This window comes from Dipodomys spectabilis, unplaced genomic scaffold, assembly GCF_019054845.1.
Source record: "Dipodomys spectabilis isolate Male_0828 unplaced genomic scaffold, ASM1905484v1 ptg000054l, whole genome shotgun sequence".
Taxonomy (NCBI): domain Eukaryota; kingdom Metazoa; phylum Chordata; class Mammalia; order Rodentia; family Heteromyidae; genus Dipodomys; species Dipodomys spectabilis.
In genome coordinates, this window is record NW_024870731.1 from 11,126,489 (window position 1) to 11,150,721 (window position 24,233).

General features: G+C 42.4%; 1 protein-coding gene across 1 annotated transcript in view; it reads left to right on the forward strand.

Annotated features, from left to right (window-relative positions):
• Nucleotides 1-24,233, forward strand: part of Plcl2 (phospholipase C like 2) — a 171,146-nt gene that overhangs the window by 127,505 nt on the left and 19,408 nt on the right. The window contains exon 4 of the mRNA XM_042679749.1: nt 5,743-5,818. Within this exon, the coding sequence (XP_042535683.1) occupies nt 5,743-5,818 (76 nt within the window). The remainder of the gene's footprint in view (nt 1-5,742; nt 5,819-24,233) is intronic.

Below are 24,233 nucleotides of genomic sequence, written 5' to 3' on the forward strand. Positions count from 1 at the left end.
GCTTGGGGGTGCTGAGGCTATATTTGCCAACTGGCCTGACATGAATCTCCTGGATGGGGCAGGGAAGGGTCAGTGGGGAGAACCAGGTGTACTCAGCCACTGGCATGTTTGAAAAATCATAATCTAAACGATTTGAGTCTGGGAAGATTCCCACCTGTTCTGTGTTAAATAATCATGGGTCCATGTACAGGAACACAGCTGGCCACCTGGTTGTTCTAGGGCCGCTCCACCTCTATAGCCTCGAAGGAAACAATTATGATAAAAGCAGGCCTGGCAGCCCTGTACAGGGCCAGGCAGGGGAAATGTTAAGAAGTGGGGGAGGGGTTTCTGTCTGAAACTGAGGTTCAAAATAAGATCAAAGGACCAAAGTCAGCAGTTGTCACTGCACAAAGTTCTTTCACTCAATGCCTGAATTATTGGCAAAGCGACTTTTGCAATTATTAACAAAATCTGTGTTCTTGAGATAGAAGGAATTACCCTAAAATTAGACATAAAATTCATATGTAAAAACCATATGCTTTTTGAACCAGGCACCAGTGGCCCTCACCTGGAATCCTAGCTACTTAGGAGACTAAGATCTGAAGATTGTGCTTCAAAGCCAGCCTAGGCAGGCATGTTCAGGAGACTCTTATCTCCAGTTAACCACCAAAAAGCCATAAGTGGAACAGTGGTTCAGGTGGTAAAGTGCTGGCCTTGAGCAAAAACAGCTCAGGGACAGTGCCCAGGACCTGAGTTCAAGCCACAAGACTAGCACAAAATAAATAATATTTTTTTTAAACCATTCTAAAAACAGAATTTTCCTAGTTGATAGGCAAGTTTCAAACAGAATACAAAGGAGTAGTCTCTAGAAACTTCGTAATATATAAAATAGTAATGTTGCTTTTTATAGCTATATGTAACAAAATTACCTTGCATTAACTTAGGGAGTAATGTTCAAAAAATAGTCCTTGCTTCCTTCCTTCTTTCCTTCCTTCCCTCTCTTCTCTTTTCCTCCCCCCTCCCTCCTTCTTTTTTCCACCTTCAGTACTAGAGGTACTCTGTCATTTGAGCCACTCCACCATGAACCTTTGTGTTGATTATTTTTGAGATAGGATCTCACTTTATGACCAAGACATCCTGAACTCCAGTCCTACTTGTGCTTCCCTTTGTCACTGACCACTGTGCCCGCTATTGTGCTTTCTTCATAGCTTAGGTGCCAGGAATACGTCACTGCACCCAGCCATAAACTCCTGCCTAGGCTGGACAAACTAGGATTACTGGGGTGAACACCATACCCTTCCCAAACATAACACTCTTGTGAAAGGCATTTTGGATGTAGTTCTAATTTAATAAAATATAAACTTTTATTTTTGCTTTGCCTTTGGTTGAAACTTTTTCATCTACTTCAGTCTTTTATTAAAACATTATTCTGAACTCAAGCACTTTTATGAAATGAGTTTCTAGGATATGTCAAATCTGTAGATTTTTCTAATGCATCTGTTCCAGAAATTTAGCGACAGTGGTATGAAAGCATCTTGCACTGAAGAAATCATACCCATGTCCATGTGGTAAGTTTCTCAGGCTGGCAGCATGCTGTCTGCTGTGCCAGGATTTAAATCTGTATGCTTAGTGGAGATTTGTCGGTGAAACTAATTCATTTGCATTCATGCAAATAGTGCTTATAAAATCAATCACTCTACTTGGCCTTGCACATGGATATATTAAAGTACTATACCTCAAAGTAAACAGAACAACTTAAAGCAGGGTATTTCTTTGGCTCATCTCTCCATATTATTCCTCACATAGCTGCTGACCTGAGATGCTTATTCTGGTAGTTTTACATTAAATACAAATGATTTCTCTTTCTAACAAGTCGTTGTTAAGTGGTGCTAAGTAAATTTTTATTGATATCATAAAAGTTTTCTCAAGGGATTGTATTGAAATATTATTAGGAAAAAATGAAGCTGGGGGTGCAGCTCAGTGGTAGAAAACTTGTGTGGCATGTGTGAGGCCCTGGTTCAATCTCAGCAAAGCAAAATAAATGAAAGAAAAAAGAAAATAATAACTTGGGGCCGATGTCAGTAGGCAAGATGACATTCTGCATGGTAGTAACTTTCAGAAGTGACAGGATTACTTCTGCTTTTGTATGTCCTTCTGTTTGTAATGCCCTTTCTGTTTAATTTGTACAATTATTGTTCATGTGTCAAGACCTATCATAGTAGCATGGAAAAAGCAGACCTCTAAGGGCAAGTATAATACCAGTTTCATTAGTTATTTATTACAGCTTCTTCACCTGTAGTCTTGGATGACCTTGAAAAAGTAGCCTGACAAGTATGTCTCCAGTGTTTGCAGATATAAAACTAACATCCTGGGCTGAGAATGTGGCTTAGTGGTGGAGTGCTTGCCTCTAGCATGCATGAAGCCCTGGGTTCCATTCCTTAGTACCACATAAACAGAAAAAGACGGAAGTGGTGCTGTCCCTCAAGTGGTAGAGTGCTAGCCTTGAGTAAAAGAAGCCCAGGGACAGTGCCCAGGCCCTGAGTTCAAGCCTCAGTACTGGCAAAAAAACAAAACAAAACCCTAACATCCTCAATATTCACATGGATCCTCAATATTACATGGATACTGTGTCCATTAAATGAAATAAAAAGCACCAGCCATATATTAATGTAAAGGAAGAGAAGGCATGGAATTACTTTTATCTTGATTTTTATACTACTTGTAACTGCAGCTTGCTATAAACTAGCAAACTTAGACATAAGTTGTTTCCTACTGATGAGCCAGACCTGGAATTCAGGTTGCCCTTGCTTTATTCTTGGTGCCATGTGCTCTATAGCCAGATACAATTGTCAGCAGAATGAAAGCAAGGTATTAGCCAACTGTCAGGAAGGCCCATGGCCTGGCTTTGTCTCTGCCAACCAACTTCTCTTGTAAATCCATCCCTAAGGGTCCACAGCCCAAAGGACTTCTTTAGTAGTAACTTGATCACTAAAGAATATGGACATTAAAAATACTATCAGAGTAGAGAATGCATGCTATGGACAAGAATTATAAGTTGATTACTCAGCATCACTTTAATTATAAATATGGAATTGGGTGTAGTGACACATGCCTGTAATTCCAGCTACTGAGGAGGCAGAGGTGGGAGCATCACACCTTGAAGCAAGTTAGGCAAAAAAAAAGCTTGGGACCCTACCTGAAAGGAAAGGAGGGAAGGAAAGAAGCCAGAGAGGGAAGAAGGGGAGGATACGAGAAAGAAAGGGAAAAAGAAGAGAGGACAAGGGAGGGGTGGGAAGAACTAAAGGGCTAGGGATGCCGCTCGAGTGGGGGAGTGTTTACCTAGGAAGAACAGGCACTGATTTCAATTCTTAGCATTTCCTCCCAAAAAATCCTGATTATAAATAGGATTATAAATGTATATCCTCAAGCTCTAAAAAGATACAAACTGGCAGGTCCTTCTTCCAAAGGAAATGGTGCAAACATCTGATAACAGGTGCTGGAAGGTGGGCATCTTTGTAAGGTCCAGCAGTGCTTTCTTGCTGCCCTGTCTGCTTCTTGGCCTGCTTGCTGTGTGGCTGGTTCCCTCTGGGATTCCTAACACCTCCTGGAAGTGCCTCCTCCTGCTTTCTTCCAAACTGAGGAAAAGTGGCTTCTTGCTCAGGCTTAGCGTGTATTGTCACACTGCTCAAGAGAAGGGGGGCAAGTCCACCCCTACTGCCAGGCAAGGCACATCCACGTGGACGTCTGAGCCACAAACAAGACGGGTGGGCATCTGCACGGATGCCATCCCAGCGCAGTGACCTCCCGATCAACTCTCCTACCAGCGCGCTGCGCCGCTGTGACACTCGCGTCACACCCAGTAAGTCGCCGCCATGGTAACCGTGCCACATGCGTTGTAGCTGTTCTTGCCCTGCTGGTGTGCTCCTCCCTGCTGCGCTCCCAAAGTCAGCAGCGTTGCCTTCCCTCAGCCTGGGCACTCGGCGCTCAGTCCCCACACAGAGGCTGTCCAGGGAACTAAGCATCCTGCACTTGATACAGAGCACAAGATGCAGAGGGGAAGTGCATTCCTTACACCCTGCATATGCTTTTCTGCTGGAAGGTTCATACTTGTTTAAGTTTTTTGGCCAGGCTTTCTACTGGGAGATGCTTCTGTGAAGAATAATAATGTGCTTGTTGTTTCTCAGAGCTTCATCACAGCAAGCTTTTCAAGTAGAACTAAAATTAGTAATGAATGTTAGAAACATTGCCAGTGAGCATATGAAAGAAAGGCATACTCATTCAGCTAATTTTGTGCTACCAGAAAGTGCTCTGCCAGGCCCCCCTGGGAAAATGGGGAGTCAACCATAACATCTACCATTTGCAAGTATACCCTTGAGCCAGTCTCTCCACATGCACCCTCTCATTTGATCCTCCCACGGTGAGATGTAATGTCTTTTAGTAAGCTCATTTTACAAGGAGGAAGTTGGGATTCTGAGGTAAAATACCATCCTAAACAACAATACAAAAGTGAAGGACTTGCAGAACAAGGACTACAAGTCATTTTAGCCTGTGTTCTCTCTGCCCATATTTTTCTCCCCTGCTCCCCTCCCCCCACGTTCCTGCCAGGTGGTCTGTATATAAGAGCCCATGCTCATCTGAGTTTATTGTTTAGTTCTGTGGTTTTCTTCCAAATTGCTCTTGCCATGTTCTTTTGCTTCATGACTGGATTCACTTTATTCTTTAGATTTTTCTTCTTTTTCCTGTTTGAATGAGGAGTCCTATTGGCCACTGCTTTGATACTGAGCTGTGACAACTACTGTCTGTGCTTGAAGCAGTCCTTGTGTCTTCAGATCTCTCTTGGCTTGACATCAAAGCTGATGAAGGTTACTGGTGACGATACAACCTTTTTAGTATGCAAATTTGTAATAACACAGATGACTTTATATCAGCATAATGGAGTTCTTAACTTCATTTTTATCACTGTTCAGTACATCAAGCTGGAAACTGGAATATTTTAATGTGCAAGAGTGACTCAGATTTTGAAGGATAGATGTGAAAATACAGAGTTGCAGGATGCAAGTTTTACCACTAAGCTGTGAACTTCTAGGTGACGGGCTGCCGTAGAGACCTTCCATGAACAATGAGGACATATTAAACTTTCGATGATTACTATGAGTTTTGTAGAACAGGGAAAGTTGAAAAATGTTGTTTGACTATAAGTATCTAGCTCACTTAAAAGGCTTGCTGGATTAGGCACCATGATCTGGTGTATGGTAGGCCAGTGTTCTACCACTGGCTACATTCTGATTCACCTCATCCCTTTATTTTAAATGTTTATTGCATATTTTAAACAGAGATCCAAATGAAGACATTTTGTCTAAAATGGGTAAAATTTGTAGGTGTTAGAGCTTTCTATAAAATGAAGGCGAACATTTTGTCCAAACAATGACCAAAAATATGATTTAAAATTAATAACAGTTGAGCATACATCTTTTTATTGTTTTTCACTATGAAGCAGACCTAGGTCAGGTTGTCTCAGGGGTCAAGTACACTGTAGTACTGGCCTGACAACACCTGAAGCACAATATAACACAGCCCGTTTCAATGACTGTACTGGGATCCATGCTTTTTATCACTTTTCACCTACATACACGAACTGGACTGTGGGTGATTGGTAGAAAAGCAGCTTGCAACTTCAGAACAGATTGTGTTTAGGAGAAGTGCCCTGGGTACAGGTGCAGGGGGTACCTGGCATCATCTCATGTCTGGGTGTTCCCTCCACAGATGCTTCAGTCCCTCAAAGCATTGATTGAAAATGCAGACGCTGTGTATGAAAAGATTGTGCACTGTCAGAAGGCAGGTAAGTGGAGATTTCTTTCCTTTAAAATAAAGTTAATAGTATCATCTATTTCTCTTACTACTATGTCATCTTTCTCATATTCTATTTAAAAAAAGATAATTCTTTTCCATGGCCAAAGAAAATACTAATTTATTGTTTCTCAGCCCTAGATAGCAAACTCAACTGCAAGGAGATTTCAAAATGCATCAACATTGGTCTGAAATGTTGGCTAGGAATTAAAAGTTGTTTGTTTAAAAAAAGTTCTCAGAAGAATGGGGCGTGGTAGCATACACCAGAAGCCCCAGCACACACTGGAGAAGCCAAGTAAGGAGGACCTTGAGTTCAAGACCAGACTAATTCTATATCAAGACCTAGTCTCAAAGCAAACAAAAAACAAGACACACACACATAAACGAAAATCCTCAGGCATCTGTAGCGTTCAGCCAAGGTTGACCTCACCTGCACTAGTTCGTCCTCAGTCTTTCTTTGCCGCCAAGCCTGCTGGTCAGCAATGACCTCCTACTATTGCATAAGCAGAAAAAGAATAGTGTCCAGTTACAACTTGGTAATGCACTGGGATTTTCAAGTACTGATAAAATACTGATCTGATTCAATACCTAAATGCTGTGCCATGTTATAAAATTCTGCTTATATGAAGGGCCATCTACAGGTGCTTTTACAATGAGCTTATATCCTATTTTAAACCTATTATAGGTTGAAAATATTATATGGAGAAAATACACTTAATCCACCTGAGCTGTAGCTTAGCAACACAATGTGCTGAAGAGCATCAGACACTGGCCCTCATGGCCTAGTTGCTGTGTCTTACTGCTGCTGCTCAGCCTTTGTGAGAGTCCAATGCCAGGAACCTAAGAAGAGATTAAACTTCGAAGTCTGGATTCTGCCAAGTGCTGTAACTCTGACACCATAGTAAAAGTCACAAGTAGAACCCTTAGACATCAGGGTCCATCTGAGGTTGATTTTAGGTGAAGTAAGGTAAGAAAAAAACAAACAAACAAAAGCCTTCCATTTTCTGCCAGTTTGTCCTACTTTCTTTTTAACTGTCCCATCTTCCCGGAGACCTTTCACAATTCCAGGATTTATGTTTCTATAGCATCCTGCTCAGCCCTCCAAACCACATATTTGCATCACTTGTTAGTGCTTCTTTAGTTATTGTATTTTATTAATACATTCCATCTTCTAAACAGGATAATAACTTCCAAGACTGTATATTAAGTTACTCTGCATCTTACCACGACATCTGTTCTAACAGTCTGTGCAGAGTAGTGGCTTGAATATTAACTAACTAAATGCAATTTGACTTTTATTATTTTATTAACCACATGTGTGAGAGTTGTGGATTGGGGGAATTTTTTTTAAAGAACTGACTATGGATTCAAAATTTGAGTTAGGATTAATGCTTTGCAAATTTATTGGCTTATGAAATTCAATCACTTCTGGTATAATACACCTCTATGATTGTGGTAAAAGGTTTGCTTGCTTATACTTAAAACCTTTTCTCTTATGGGATTTTTTTTTGGGGGTGGGGTGGAAGATGTGTATTGTGTAATGGCCAAGTGTCTCAGGTTTAGAGATCTTTAGAATCATATCTACTACTTAACACTACAACCTTCCTGTTATCTTGAGTACTTCTATTTTTTTTCAATATTTTGGCTGGTCATGGAACTTGAACTCAGGGCCTGAGTGCTGTCCCTGAGCTTTGTCTTTTATTGTAAATGTGATGTACAGAGGGGTTACAGTTACATATGTAAGGAAATGAGTATAGTTCTTGTAGAGCAATGTTACCTATTCCCTCATTTTCTCCCGCGTTCCCTCCTCCTGACTCCCTCCCCAGCAGGTTGTAAAGTTCGTTTCCACTATGGTGTCTTGTATCACTTTGCATTGGTCCACCTGTTGTCCTTTGTCTCACCATTTCTGTGATTCCCCTTCCCATCCTCGAGTCAGATAAACTTATATATAAGACAAAGGCTACTGAAATAAAAAGAAACAATGACCAGAGGGGGGAGGAAATGCAAGATAAAAGAAATAACTGTACACAGTACACTAAAAAAAGGAACAGGAAAAAACCCTCTTGTTTCCCTATCTTGTAGTTCATTTCAATTAGCATCACTTCATAAGGTCATATGTACGTAGTTAGCTATTGTGATCCTCTGCTAGAACTATCCTAGACATATACTAATTATTACAAATGAGGAAAACCATGGAGCCTTTGTTTCTTTGGGTCTAGCTTACTTCACTTAATTTTTTCCAAGTCTTTCCATTTTCTCACAAATGAGGTGATATTATTCTTTCTGATGGAAGCATAGAATTCCATTGTGTGTTTATATACCACATTTTCTTGATCCATTTGTCCACTGAGGGGCATCTGGGTTGATTCCATATCTTGGCTATGATAAATAATGCTTCAGTGAACATAGTTGTGCTGGTAAATGCCTAGAAGTGGGATTGCTGGGTCATAGGGGAGCTCTGTGTTTAGCTTTTTCAGGAACCTCCATACTACTTTCCAGAGTGGTTGAATAAGTTTGGATTCCCACCAACAATGTAGTAGCAGTGTTCTCTTAGCTTTTTTGCTCAAGGTTAGCACTCTACCACTTTGAGCCACAGCACTACTTCCAGTTAGTTAACTGGAGAGAAGAGTTTCGTGGAAGGGCTGGGAAGGTGGTTCAGTGGTAGAGCGCTTGCCTTGCATACATGAGGCCCTGGATTCGATTCCTCAGCGCCCCATAAGCAAAAAGAAAAAAGCCAGAAGTGGCGCTGTGGCTCAAGTGGTAGAGCGTTAGCCTTGAGCTGAAGAGCTGAGGGACAGCACCCAGGCCCAGAGTTCAGGCTCCATGACAGGACCCCTCCCCCCCAAAAAAGAGAGTTTCATGGAATTTCCTGCCCCAGCTGGCTTTGAACAGTGATCCTCAGCCTCCTGAGTAGTTAAGATTAGAGGTGTGAGTACTTATTTTAGAATCCATTGATCTTTTGTTTCTTTATTTACAGCTGTTGTAAGAATTTACAGTCATTAGTCATAGGAAAAATTGCTTATTTGTATTGGGCTCAAAAGACATTTGCATAAGATTTTACTTTTTATAAGTAATTTTTATTCTGCATGCTTAATTAACCTTGCAAAAAGAAAATGGTCATAAAAGTGCTACAAGAAAATACTATTTTGGAAATACTTGTAGCCTTTAAGACAATTTTATTAGATAAAACTTTATTGAACAGTTAAGTGGGAATATGGAGTCAGACATTCAGTCCCAATCTATAATAAAAAGTGCTTCCCACCTGGTGCTGTTAGTCCACGCTTCTGAGTATCACAGTTTGAAGCCAGCACAGGCAGGAAACTCCATGAGACTCTCATCTCCAATAAACTACCAAAAGGTAGAAGTGAAGCTGTGGCTCAAGTGATACAGTGCCAGCCTTGAGCAAAAAAAAAAAAAACCCTTAAGTTCAAGCCCTAGGATACACACACACACACACACACACACACTCAGTTCCCACTCAAAAACAAGTATATGCCACTATGCCCAGATTTTCATTGAGAAGAGGGGTCTGGCAAAATTTTCTCTGCCCAACCTAGCCTCAAACTGTGATCCTCCCATTATCAGCCTCCTAATACATAAGATTATTGGTGTGATTCCCCCCCCCCCCCCCCGCCTTCCTCTGCCTAGTTGTCATTGAGTTTTTAAGGGAGGGAAATACCTGATGATATTGAGAGAGACATAGGTGAGGCCTGCTGGCAAGTGAAGACTAACTGCAAGGCTAGGCCCGCAGCCTGCTTCCCCTTCAGAAGCAAGAGGCCCAAAGGGGCCTGGAGAAAGCCGTGGGAACAGCCTGGTTGGTGAGTGGCACCTGAGCCACCTATACAGTCCACTCGTCTGAGAGAAGCTGGTAATATGGAAATTTGAGCAGTAAAGGGAAAAGTTTTAGGAGAAAAGTATTACTAGGAATGTGTAGGCTCCCGTGAAGATGAAGACGTTACGGCATTGAAGAGACTGAAGGCAGCAGGAGCAAGGGGAGAGGGAATGAAGCACAGCTGGGGGAACTTGACCTTAGGCATGGGGAGCATTCTTCTTCTGAGCTAATAAGAAAGCGGTGGCATAGAGAAATGCCCATTCTGAGAGGAGTGTATGCCATTAGAGAGACAGCCAAAGAATAGTGTTATAGAACCCCAGATAGGGGAGAAGAGGGGGCAGTGAGGCGGCTCAGGACCAGGGAAAGCATGTTGGATACTTATTCAGTATTGAGTCAGCGGGGCCGCCAAGGAGACTAACAGGTCATGCAGGGCTGATGAGGGACAGGGCTCTGGACCACGGTGTAAGATGGACATGTAATGAACAAAGAGCACGTACAAATTCAAACGTCCAGATAAGCATACAGGCTCAAGCAGAGAGCAGGTAAGGCGCACACACTAGGGATCTGAGCAGGAACTTGCAGAGCAAGAAGCATGGTGAACGTTCTGTTCATAAAAATTTATAAATGTTAGTTGAGGTGGGGAGGGCAGGGATGGTAAGGGAAAAACAAAGGAAGGGGTAACAATGTGCTCATGTACTCACTTACCTATTCATGTAATTGTAATCCCTCTGCACAGTAGCTTTACAATAAAAACATATATATTAAAAATTTATAAATGTTGATGAAATAGGCCAGATTCTTTGGGAAAAGGTCTTTTCCACCTTTTCATCTTTCACTATTTTAATGGCCCAAATCATAACCTCTGTCTCTGAATTATAGTCTTTTCATATCACTGAATTGATCCACTTCATAAATGATAGGACTATAATCTTGTCTCAGGGAGCTGGGAATTTTGATGTTTTAAACAATCTTGCTGTGTCCCTAGTCTGGCCTTGAACTCTCAATCTCTGTCTAGGCCTCCAAGTGCTGAGATTATAAACCTGTGCCACCAAACTGGCCCCTTCTCATCCCCTCCCCCACCCTGGGCCTGAACTGGGTGTTTTTATCAGATGATTTATAAAGGAAAATAAATTATTCTCTGAACAAGAATAAATCAGTGGTGCAAACTTCCTGCTAAAGAATTAACACATGTGTTCAACTTGTACTCCCTTCTGAGACCTCATTAAAATGACAGTAAGGGGTTTTGTTTCTAAGGCACAGATCTATAAAGACCACAGAGTTTGGGAAACTGAAAACAGCACGGGATAATGGACTGAACATGTGGTAATGACTTCTCTCTGGCTCACAGAGCTGGATGGAGGGAGGGGGCTGACAGACAATCTGATGTACATGCGAGACCACCCCCTCACAAGTTGGTAGGACAGGTGCCTCTGGAAATTGGAGTCAGGTAGCTACAGTAGACAAGAATCTGCAAGCTGGATTGGGAGGAAGAGTCCTGACAGCAGCAAAATTAAAAAGAATGAAAAATGTCAGCCTTCATAGGGGGAATTTAGTAAGTAATGTTTGAAAAGGAATTCCAGCTTAACAATCTAAGGCACATTGCTTAGAAATGTGGACACACAGTAAAGAAGGAAAACAAGATCAGTTAATGTGGTGGATGTTACTGCTTTGGGGGATGGGAAACTGATTAAAGCTCTTTGACTCTTTGTGTGCCTCTGTATCAAATAAACATGAAAATTAGAGTGAGTGACTGAGAAAAGGTGAGCAAGAGAATGAATTCTAGGACAGAAGCTGCTGGGGAAGTTGAGGTGTCCCTTGACTTGTGTCCATACCCACACGCCTCTGGGACTCAGAGCTGGCCTGTGTATGCAGGGAGAGCCTGGTTCCTCTTCCCCAGGGAGCATTTGTTCTGCTCTTTTATAACGACTGGGAGCTTGGAGCTCCCCCTGAGAGAAAGCTCACCCACCCCAGCTTCTTTCTAAAAGCTCTGGGGGGAGTCTCATGCTTCTTGAGTTAAGTTGGGACCTAAGGTAATCTTCCAAATATCCTGAGCTTTAGTTACCTTTCTTGTCTGTTCAGTGGAAGTATTTTTTTTAAGTAATGGATCCTATACATCCTTGTTTTCTTTGTTTTGGTTTCCCAAATGATATTTGAACTTCCGTGTGGGTGACTGAGCTGAACATCTGAAACAGAGCTGCAGTTGACACAGCGGTCCCCCAAGAGTCCCTTACCCTGTGCTTGCAGTGGCCTGCTAGCTGTGAGTTCACGTCTCTCTGTGTGTAGTTAAATTCCATCACCTTTTATTCAACTCTCACCTCTCACTGCTGTTTCCAACTGCCTATTTGTACACAACTCTTTTCTTCTCCATTTCTGTAGCTGGCATCTGCTGAGCAGTTGGAGCTCCCTGGTGACCAAGCTTGATAGATTTGTCTTAGCCCCAGGCCCCACTCCTTTGTGGGTACAAGGAGCGCAAGGCCCAACCACACCTATCTTGATTTGATTGCTCAGAGGCCTGTCTTTGTATTTTTTTAATCTTTTTGCAAAGTCCTCAGACCTTAGTATTCTTAGGAGCAGAGATGAACAGATAAACAACCTGTCACCAGCATTCCTGGGTTCAACTCACATCATTAGCTAGCAAACAGCTCATCATCTGTAAAATTTATTTTCAACGTACTTTCCAGAGGTTCTGTTAGAAAAGATTTGCAAAAGGAAAGCCAGGATCCTTACATTTTTGTTGTTTAGTATTTCTCAGCTTTGGTTTGTAGGAGTAAAAGCTTCCCTGGGAAGCCAGAGCCATATTCTCTGTGCAGTGACTTGTATGACCATAATTAGTCACTCGACCCCTCTCTGCCTCACTTTCCTTCTTCTGAGTATCCTAGGATTCCCTGATGGCCTGTGGGTTCTCAAGTACAGTGATTTATGACCAGTTGCATAAAAGGCAGTTCTAAATGGCTTGATTTCAACTGCTTACATAGATTAAGCAATTAAACAAGATGTTGCAAGTAGTGTTTAGGATGCATAGATTGCAACCCTAATTTGGAAGGTGACCCTCTGAAGGTGACACCTGATCCAGACTCCCAGGTCCCCCTGGGGAAACCTAATAGATGTCCTCAGCGGTGATATAAAGTGACTAAGACTCGGTGATCTTCCAACATCCTTCCTCTTCAAGACTGTATATGGACTCAGTAGATCTTCTACAAACTTTCTAAATAATTAGTGAGCAGGGAATCTGTGAGAAGTCAAAAAAGCAGCTAAGCCATCAATGTTCCCTCCCCTAGTTAGTTCCCTCTAGGGCCTTCATCACTCATCAGGGGCCTAGGAGAGATGGTCACAAAGGTGACAACTCATTCAGAGCAAAATTTCAGAAGCAACAACTCATATCTGAAAGCCCTCATCCCACCACACCCCATGTCCCCGGTGCTCACCCCCACCCTGCTGCTCTCCACCAGCTTCCACACGAGGAGTGTTTTCTATAAGTGTGATCAGAGCCCCCTGGCTTCTTGTTAATTATATATATGGACAGATATATGTATATATATAATTATTACATTAGTGTTATACATGTATCTCCTAATAGGTATCCTTGGGTCTTAAATAAATTAGTCTACATGATCTCCAAAGCCTTTCAGCTCTGAAATGCTACAGTCTTCAATTCCTATAATATATAATGGGGCATATATAAGGGATAGGGAAAAAGTGAAAAAATGCATGCTAAGAATGTTTTTACAGTATTTACAGGTAAGCCATCTTACAATACAAATTTGAAACAGCATTAGTAAACACTGCTCCATTGTATTGCAAGACAATCCTGTGTTAACTAGTAAAGGAAAAACAATGTCTTGCATTTATAGGGTGTGTTCCATGACAAGATAGTATATTAATTGCTGATAGGAAATAAAGAAAAAGGTCTCTATTGTCAGTGAGTGGCATAGATACTTCCATTCAGATATAAATGAGGTGTAAAGGAGGGAGCGTTGATGGAAGGTTTTGGTGGGAGGAGGCCGCCTTGGAGCCAGGGACTGGAGAACAATACTGGCCTAAATAAGTTACATAAGGGAACGGGGAACCCTAGGTGGGCAGAACTTAGGTGTGCTGTCCGTGAAAATCAAATATCTGGCTGAAGGGAAATGTTTGATCAGAAAATAGATTAAATTAGGGTTAGAAATTTAGCATAGGCCCAATGATGGAAGCCTGGGCTTAGCATTTCCTAAAGCTTAATTCAAGGAGCACTAGTCATACTCAGTGGGCAAAAGTTTTTATCATCACAATACTAACTGTGCATTATGGACATTCTATTACTGTATGTGCCACATGCCCTCCTGTGGAACTCATTGTGTTCCATACTCACTGTTATAAAGTCCTGTTTCCAGTTCTGTTTGCCAATGTCTTGAACACTTCAGAAAACTGTTAGAGGCAGTGGAGTCTGCTCTTTAGAGACTGGTTGAATTGTGTCTTTCCTGAACACTCCATGTACCATACCCTCAGCAACAGAGTAGATGGGGAAATGATAGCTGGGGACTAGATTGGTTGTGAGGTCCTGTGCCTGCGTGAAAGTAGCACTGTCAAAGGGAAACAGTTTGTCAAGTGAAATAGCTAGTGGGCTGTCCAAGTAGCTTAGTGGAGCTTGGGGTGGAGATCAGGCTCAAGGATAGAACTGGCTGTCTCCAAGACGAAGAGCTGCAAGAGTGGATGAGTTCTCTGGGGAAGAAAGAGCTGGAGGAAAATCAGAAAATCTTGGGATGAGTTTAAGGCTGTGAATCAGAACTGATGTCTTTACCCTGGAGGCCGAACAGCCTCCCATGCACCTGGACCCTCACCCTGCTCTACTTTGCCTTTGTCTGAGGTAATCACTACCTTCTGATATATCATGTAATTGTTTCTGCTCATCAGCTGTCATCTGTCATTCTCCAACTAGGGAATAAGCTCTTCGAGGGCAGGGCATCTGTTAATTCACAGCATAGCCCAGACACCAAGAACAGTGCTTGGCACAAAGCTGGTACTCCGAAATAATTTAAGCTCAAGTGGATACAGGATGCTGCAGTTATTCAGCAGACTAAATGGGTCTTTCCCCGCAGTCTGCCCAGAAACTGGGGTGAACAGTGAGGATTCTGCCTTGTCTTGGTGGGGGTGGGGACATCTTCAGGTCCAGTGTCATCTCCATGCCTGGGTCTGAGTATAATAGAGCATAACACAGCTCTGTAGCTGTGAACACTCCAAGGAGTGAAGAAGTCTGTCTAGGCGAGAGTTGGATCAGATTTGGGGCGGAAGTTGAATCAGGATGGTAGTTTGTCTAGAAGGCAAGGGTCCAGCACAAGGAAGAGCAAGTGAATGAAATAAAGTCCATGGTCTCAAAGTGGCCACATAGAGTATCACATGGCAAAGCAGCAGGCCAGCGGCTTCAACAGAGCCTTGAACCGAGAAACCCAAGTGTTAAAAGAGTGTATTAAGTGAATTCTATATGCCAAGCATGGTAGCTCAGGCTTATAATCCTAGCTTTACAAAGGGCAGAAATGGGGAGGATCATGGTTGAGGCCAACACAAGGAAAATGTGAGACTACTTCCCAACAGAAAAAGGTTAGTGGTAGTGATGCACATCTGTCATCCCAGCTCCAGCAGAAAGCATAAATAGATCTCTGTCTAGGCTGGTCTGGGCAAAAAGTGACTAAAGGTAGAAGGACTAGAAGTGTAGCTCAAGTGGTTGAGCATGTACCTGGCAAACTTGAGTCCCAGTATGGGGTAGGGGGGAGAGAAAAGAGAGATTTCTGGATAACCACAACCAGTATTGTAACGAGATTTACTCATGGGCTGGATGTGAAGTAGGAAGAGAGAAAGAGGAGAGTGAGGCTGATGGAGGTCTTTTACTCCATCCTCCAGGGATGGAGCTATGTTTACCATACTGGAAAAGACAAAGACAGGCGGGTGTGGGTCTAGAGGGAAGATCGGGGTTATTTAGGGACAAATTAATTTGATTTACCCAGCTGCCTCCCGATATAGACTTGAAGAGAGAGGTCTAGACTGAAGGCAGTGTATCTGGAAGCCTCTCAAAGCCCGATGCTGATCTCATACCTAACTTGACTGGGTTGGAGAATCTGCAGCCTAGCCCTGCAGAGTGTAGATGTCAGAGATGCAGCAGAACATGCATGGGCATGATGGGAATGATGAAAGAAAAACCTAAGTGAACAAAAGCAAAGATTAAACCTTCTACCTTTTGCATAATGAACTAACTAGAAAAACTCTGACAAAGAGAACTTTAGCCAGAAACCCCGAAATCAAGCGAGCTACCCTAAAACAGCCTTTTACAGGGCCAACTCATCTATGTAGCAAAATAGTGAGAAGATTTTAAGGTAGAGGTGAAAAGCCTACCGAGCCTGATGATAGCTGGTTGTCCAGAAAAGAATTTCAGAGGGGCGGCAGCCAGGGGATCGAGGCGCTCCACAGAGGTACTGCTTCCGCTGGCATCTCCTGGTTCTCACAGCTCTTGGCAGTGTGAGGAGGATGTGAGGAAACTGATGGAGGTCATGCTGGTGGGGTGCTTGCAGAGTGGATTCACACCTCAGGAAGGCCATATGGCAATAAGTTTCAGAGTTACAAACTACATACACTCAGAAGCAGTAAGTCTGTCTTTTCTACAGATGTACATACATACTTGGGGAAGGACCAGATGTACATACATACTTGGGGAAGGACATATGTGCAGTTTTCCATATATCACTGAGAACAACCCAAATGTTTGACGGGAAAGTCCTGGTAAATACATTTTCTGTTTCATGCTTGTGGTGGAACATTATGCTACCATGATAAGTGAGTATGCATGGGTATGCATGTGTTTACCCAGGTACATCACACCTTGGTAAGGAACATCTCATACAGAGAACACATATGTCTTCACTTTAAAAACAAAACAAATATTGTGGGTTGTTTCTAATATCTATTTTAGAAGATTGTTTCTAATATCTGCTTAGAAGACAGGTAGGTAGAGGATTCATGTTTGTTTTTTTTATTGTAAAGGTGATGAACAAGGGGGTTACCATTACGTAAGTAAGCACATTTTTTTAAACACTGTTACCCTCCCTCATTTTCTCCCATTTACCCCTCTCCATTCTCCTCCTCCTCCAAGTTGTAACGTTCATTTCTAACAGTGTCTAGTGAGTATCACTTTTGCATTAGTTCACCCTTTGTCCTGCTGTTTCTGTCATTCCCTTTCCTTTCCATGGATCAGATAAGCTTATATGCAAGACGAAGGGTACAGAAAACTAAAACAGAAAGAAAAACATAGAAATAACTGCATACTTGACATATAAACATCACAGACTAGAGCCTACATGTTTGAGAGCCCCCTCTTTCTAGAAGACTCCCAGGAGGAATACTAGGGACTGGCTGGCAGGAGGAGAATGGGACTCCAGGAAGTGGGAGGAAAGGACAGGCCTTTGCATAGCCTATTTTCCTTTTTAACTTGCTGAATGTAATGCCTGCTGAGAATTAAACTAAGAGGAGAAAAGGAGGTATAGTATAAAGGGAGACCTTACTGGGCAGAGTGTGTTGAGCAGGGCTTTTGGGTGTCCTGGTTATGGTTCAAGTCACTGGGAAGAAGGGATGAATCAAGAATAGTGATCCCGGCTGGGAATGTGGCTCAGTGGTAGAGTGCTTGTCTTGCATACATGAGTCCCTCAGCACCACATAAACAGAAAAAGCTGGAAGTGGTGCTGTGGCCCAAGTGGTAGGTAGAACGCTAGTCTTGAGCTGAAGAACTGAGGCCCAGAGTTCAGGCCCCATGACCAACCAAAAAAATAAGTTATACATACATATACATACATACATATATATATATATATATATATATATATGTATGTATATATATATATATATATATATATATATATATATATATATATACACTTTTAATTAGTGCTGGGGATTGAACCCAGGCCCTTTTACATGTGCCAGCATTCTGTTCCCACCAAAAAATAGAAACTTCTTTCAAGACCTTACGTTCACTGTGAAATAAACTAGCCAGTGTTTTTTGGGTTATCTCACCCAGCTGAGCCATGTGGACATGGGGTTAGATGGTGGCCTAGTGAATAGACTCACAAAGGATGGGGAGTCATGCAACTCATTTCACTGCATTCCCCCAGATGGGAAATTCTGGCAGAGAGGGGCCCTCCTGCGTGTCATCCATTCACAAACTGGGCTGCTGCTGCTGCTACTGCTGCTGCTGCTGCTGTGGGATGGCAGCCCAGGGAACTTGGCATTCATCTGGTCCTTGGGCCAGAAGAGACCTGGTTTGTCTGTTCTGTCTCATGTGGATATGGGGTGTACCAGTTCAAAATCCATCTTAAAATGATTTGGCTTTTATTAATGCCAAGACAGTGCGAGAAGAAGGCCAAGAAAAAGAGACTACCAACTGGCCTGTTGGAAAGCGATGAGGCATTTCTACACCTCCACAAGCATAGGGTGCAACACCTACCCCACACCCCTAGGATTGGGCCAGATCCTACAGTTAACCAAGGCTGTATATTTTAGATAGATAGATAGATAGATAGATAGATAGATAGATAGATAGATAGATAGATAGATAGATAGATAGATAGATCTGTAAATTTAGTTGGAGGAGGTAATCAGAAGTCCAAATTTTGTTTTTAAGGCATGATTTTAAGGTATGGTTCATATCACAATATGTGTTTGATTCCTGTTAGATAAAGGTACTTTTAATACTGTTTATGAGCTGATCACTTGAATGAAGTCCCCAAAACACCTATACCTTATAGATTTCCATCTTCTAGAAAATAGCCTACTAGGCCTTTTTTGAAGAATGGGAAATAAATTGAAAATGTGCATATCTCGTTATTCTACATAAGTCAAAGAAGATTTAACTCCTTACTTTCAGCTTCCGTTTTTGAGCACACAAAAATATTTTTGTGCCAGTTATTTTTGTGATAAAAGAGGCTTTAAAGGCAGCCAAATAAATTTTTAGTTGAAAACTAATCTTTAAATGCATCAGCTTAAGATCAATATGTCTCTCTCTCTCCTGAGTGTTTTTTTCCATTATATATCCATTCCATTCGCTTCTATGAAAAGTTCATCCATGTGCTACAAGCTATATTTTAGATTCCTGTCATTTAAATTGACAGAGAAAATCCCAGCCTGAACGTTTGCGAGGTCAAGGGCTTTATGTTTGGCAAGGAACTGCACTCAGTTCAGCTCGAAGAGGAGTTGGTGCCCTGCCTCTGGCCAGTCTTCATCTCCCTTTCCGAGCAAAAGCTGCTCTCCATACCTTTTCTCCATATCTTTTTGTTACTTTTGCGATAGTTTTTAAAAAAAATTTTAGACATTAGTTTCTAATTTTGTTACCTGTGACAGGAAGCAAGAGATTTAGTAGAATGTAAATGCATTCCAATGCAGTTGCAGTAATGTTCTGAGTTAATTTAATTATAGCATGTGGAAAGTTTTGCACTGTTTATTAATTTTCCAAAACTATGCTGATACTTAATCTATCAGCTTTACAATTCATTTTTATCATTAAAGTTTATGCTTCTTAAAACAACTTTGAAGTATTTAAATTGTAAAATATTTTAAGATAATAATTGGAAATGATGTGAAGCAAACATTCTCGCATATCAAATATCTGCGTGGTTTAGATTTTTTAAAAATTATGGCATTGATGGTTCAAGCCTGTAATCCTAGCTACTCAGGCAACTGAGACCTGAGGTTAGGCCAGGCAGACAAATCTTATCTCTGGTTAACCAGCAGAAAGCTGGAACTGGGAGACTGTTTCCTAACGCCTAGTCTTTCAGAAGGGCCTCTCTGATCCTGGCAGTTGGTGGCCCCTGCACAAGTCTCCATCTTCATCATGACTTCCTGTGCCAGTCCCATCTCCTCACTTTGCTAGTCCATCCTTGCTCAGCGCTACCCCTTACCCTCTTGGCTGAAAACTCCCTGGAATACTTGCCAAAAATGACCATGCCTGAGGTTACCCAAGACCTTCTGAACCAGAAGCCTCCAGAGGCAGAGAAACTTCATTTTCAACAGGCCCCTTTGGCAACGTTGTTGCATGTTGAGATTTCAGACCACTTTCTAGTTTCTCTAGTCTCTATGCTTCTCTAGAAGCCTATCCTCACCATCCTCTAACAAGTTCCTTCTCCACACACCATATTGGCACATGCTCCCAAATTTTTGGGTGATTGCCACAGCTACCCTCTGCAGCCAGTCATACCTGCCTCACCCCAGGCCTTTCCACAGTGCTGGTCAATCCCACCCCCTTTCCACATATTTTTGGTTTTCTCCTGTAATTAAAAACCAAGGCATTGTAAAACATCAAGGCTGCATTGGGACAGCTGCGTGACTGACTTGAATTACTTAGGTGCTTCCCATCAGTTCCTCTGTACAGAATAATGCTCTATAGAAGGAGGATAAATGTTTTTCTAAGATTTTTTTTTACTAAGATAAGGATTTTTGCATTGGACTGGTCCTTTACTGTATGTAATTTAGAAAATAAGGAAGGGATGAATTAACATTTACCCCCAACAAGATCTTTATATTCACTGTTGATGTGAATATCTCATATCTTATGGTACGTTAGAATCAATTTCCTGGTAAGTTAGGACCAAAAGAATAATACAGTTGTCATCTTAGGTGTATTACTGGATTTCTTTTCTTATGTATATGCAGTGATTCAGTTCAAATACATAATCAGCGTTCTCTCTACCTCTGCATTCACTTAGCACTGAGTCAGCACGGGTTCGCCCTATCCTTCTCATAGCATGATTATCTTACACACTTTTTGTAAACATATGGTGAGCTATGATTAAGCAGCTGAGATGCTTTTGCCTAGAAGTAATACTTGGTGGTTGTAAAGCCCTGGGACACTGGGCACAGGCAAACTAAGGCTCAAACCCTTCCTTACCATTTCTTTGGGAGTTCTGCATGCCACTTTCACATTTCTTATTAGTATGTAAGTGTTGGCAGGTTGCCTGGGTCTCCCCTAGCCTTGCATGTTACAGTGGAACAGTGAGAATTCTTTTCTTTCCTTGAAAAATAAACTCAAACCAAGTACAGTGGCTCACACCCATAATCCTAGCTATATTGGAAGCTGAGATCAGGAAAGTGGTTCAAGGCTAGCCCATGCAAAAATGTTCATGAGACCTCAACAGGAAAAGCTGGATACAGTGGCACATACCTGTCATCCCAGCTATGTTGGAGATTGACAGCAATTAGGTAGAGATTTGAGACCAATCTTGAGCAAAGAAAGAGACCCCTGTCTTCAACCAATAGCTGAGTGTGGTGGTACATTTCTGTCAGCTCAGGCAAAACCTGGGCAGTCCTACTTCATAAATAACCAGGTGAAAAAGGGCTGGAGGCATGAATTAAATGATAGCCTAACAAGCTCGCATAAAGCCCTGAGTTCAAACCCAAGTATCACCAAAAAAAAAAAAAAAGTGAAAGAAAAACAATGTATGTTTCAAATCACTCCCAGTAGATTTACAAAGATCAGTCTCTAGTAATACAGATATCTGTTATAAACAAACGTGTCAGCCAGCAAGTCAAATAATGAAATAGAAAAGGAGGAAACATTAATCTTGGCCACTTACTAAAGTTCTGGATTTTTGCATATTAACATGTTTTCCAGTATTCAATTTATCATATTTTTCAAGGCCATTTAAAAAAAAAGCATTTCATTAACGACTTCCCTGTGAAATGTCATCAAAATACAGATGTTTTAGGTAAAATAAGGTGGCATTAACTCATGTCTCTTTTTTTTTTTTTGGTCGGTTGTGGGTGCTTGAACTCTGGGCCTGGGTGCTGTCCCTCAGCTCTTCAGCTCAAGGCTAGCACTCTACCTCTTAAGCCACAGCACCACTTCCAATTTTCTGAATGGTTTATCAGAGATAAGAGTCTCACAGACTTTCCTGCCTGGGCTGGCTTTGAACTGCGATCCTCAGATCTCAGCCTCCTAGATGACAGGCCTGAGCCACCAGCGCCCGCCCGGCTTAAAATCCCTTTTTATCTCTGTAGTCATGCTTCCTCCTCAGGGCAGCCTTGCCTTCTACTGCCTCTGGCTTTGGGTTCTTGTCCGTCTGCTGAACTTACTGTAAGCAGCTATCCTAAAGTCTGCCCTTCTTCCACAGTCTGACCCATTGTCTTAGGTTCCTACCTGTACTGTGGAAATTAAGCCCAGGGTGACCATTCCTGTCGTGGACCTGACTCCATTTCCCTGTACTCTGTAAGACAACACAAACAACCCCCAGTGGAGCCAGGCTCCAAGTGGATTCCTAAATAGTTGAGAAATCCCTCACTGTTGGTTATACCTGTGTGTAATGTAATGAATGGCCACATCTGCTCAGACTATTGTGGTCTACGGTCCCACGTTCTATCACTTCCAAGTCCCTTCCGGATTTCCTGTCCTGTGCACGAGGTAGGCCTGGAGCTGTATTTCTTCCTGTTTACCCAGTGCTATGCCCCTGCCCCTGCTGCTTCTTCCTTATCCCTGTTTGTCCTCTGTGCTAGTCAGGGAATCCACCCACCCAGTCTTTGCTGCCTCCTGACTGCCAGAAATATAAACACAATGAGTATGAAGGACTACTGGCTGGAAATTCAGATCTCTTGCAGAAGTCTGGTGTTAAACTTGAGCAGAAGAGTTAGCACATCAGTGCTTTATCTTTGGAGTCCCAGGTGGTGGATCTGAGCCATGACAGCCCACTCCTGATAGCCTCCCAGATGTGAAAAAGGAGGGCAAGGAAGAGGGAGGAAGGGAGGCCAGGAGCAAAAGGAAGAAGGGAAGGAGGGAAGCTCTGAGTTTTAGAACATGATTGCTTCCTATTTATGGTCCTTGTTTGCATTTTCTTTTTTTTTTGAGTCCGGTCCTGGGGCCTGAACTCTGGGCCTAGGCGCTGTCCCTCAGCTCTTCAGCTCAAGGCTAGCGCTCTACCACTTGAGCCATAGCGCCACTTCCGGCTTTTTTTTCTTTTTTCTTATGTGGTGCTGAGGAATTGAACCCAGGGCCTCATGCATGCAAGGCAAGCGCTCTACAACTGAGCCACCTTCCCAGCCCCATGCATTTTTGTTTCTTGTTTTTCCTTGGTATGTTAAGCCAAACAAGGCCATTAGAAGCATGCTAGGGGATGTAGCCCACTGTCTGAGCCACTTCCCAGCACTGGAGTGGAGGGTTTAGTCAGTCAAATTAGGATGTCCTCAGGTACCATCATTAGCAAAAGAAAAGATGTAGAAGCAGAGTGGTCCTTGTGTAGTTCCCTATGTATTAGAATAAGCTTTACCAGTGACTGATTTCTTGAACTCAGGGAGGTTCTTGTGTCTTGTTAGTATGATAGGAAATTGAACCATGGTTCCTATTAGGTGGGGGGGGGGGGGGCGGGGAACAGAGAAGAAAAAAGCTAAATTGGAGATACATATATATATATGATCTTTTGCCTGCTTCTCAGACAGTCAGGAATAGTTATTATTCACTGTATGCTGGCTTCGAAGTGATGTTGGCTAGGAAGAGATTCAAAACCAGAGCATGAACCTAAGAATAAGTACTACAAAAAGAACACAGAAAACCAGGCATGGTGGTGTTCAACTATAATCCCAGCTACTTGGGAGGCTGAGGTAGAAGGATCATAAGAAGTCAGAGGCTAGCCTGGGCAAATTAGTGAGACCCTTTCTAAAAATAGAAGTTTAATAAGGCTGGTGATGGGGCTGGGAAGTTGGCTCACTGGTAGAGCCCTTGCCTTGCATGCCTGAGGCCCTGGGTTCGATTCCTCAGCACCACATAAGCAAAAAGAAAAAAGCCGGAAGTGGCGCTGTGGCTCAAGTGGTAGAGCGCTAGCCTTGAGCTGAAGAGCTGAGGGACAGCGCCCAGGCCCAGAGTTCAGGCCCCACGACAGGACCCAAAAAATAAATAAATAAATAAAAAGGCTGGTGTGCTTGCCTGTCATGTATGATTCTGAATTCAGTCCACTGTATAAAAATGGAAAGGAAAATGGTTTTTAGAAGTTTATAAATGCTCCACTCTATTCGTAGTAGCAAAGATGGGAAACAACTAAGCATGCATCAGTAGGTGACCACCCCGCCCAGGCTCAGGCACACCTTAGAGTCTCCTAAGAGCTCTTAGGAGCATAAGCAATGGCTTTGTGCCCGTGTGGAGTGGCTGATGGCAAAGCTTTAAGAGAGAAAAAGCAAGGGGTGGAGCAGTGTTCACGTCTGCTGCTTTTGTTTAAGAAAAGGAGGCCATGGAGGCATGTACACATTCGCTTATGCTTGCTAAGAAAGGTAAATTAACACCTCATTAACAAATAGTATATATGAGAGGAAGAAGGATTGAGTTAGAGGTGACCAGGAAGGAAGCAAGACTTACCCGAACATGCCTCAGTACGTAGTTTGACTTTGGGAATCACATAAAGTTTTGATATAATCATAAAACAAATTATATCCCCAAAACCATGTACAGGTGCGTACGCGTGTGCACGCACACACACACACCATACACTGAGAAACAAATTAACTTAATTGTACTTTGCTAGTGACATAATGACAGATGAGTTATTCCCAGCTCGGTATGATGATGCACCTTGTCATCCCCGGC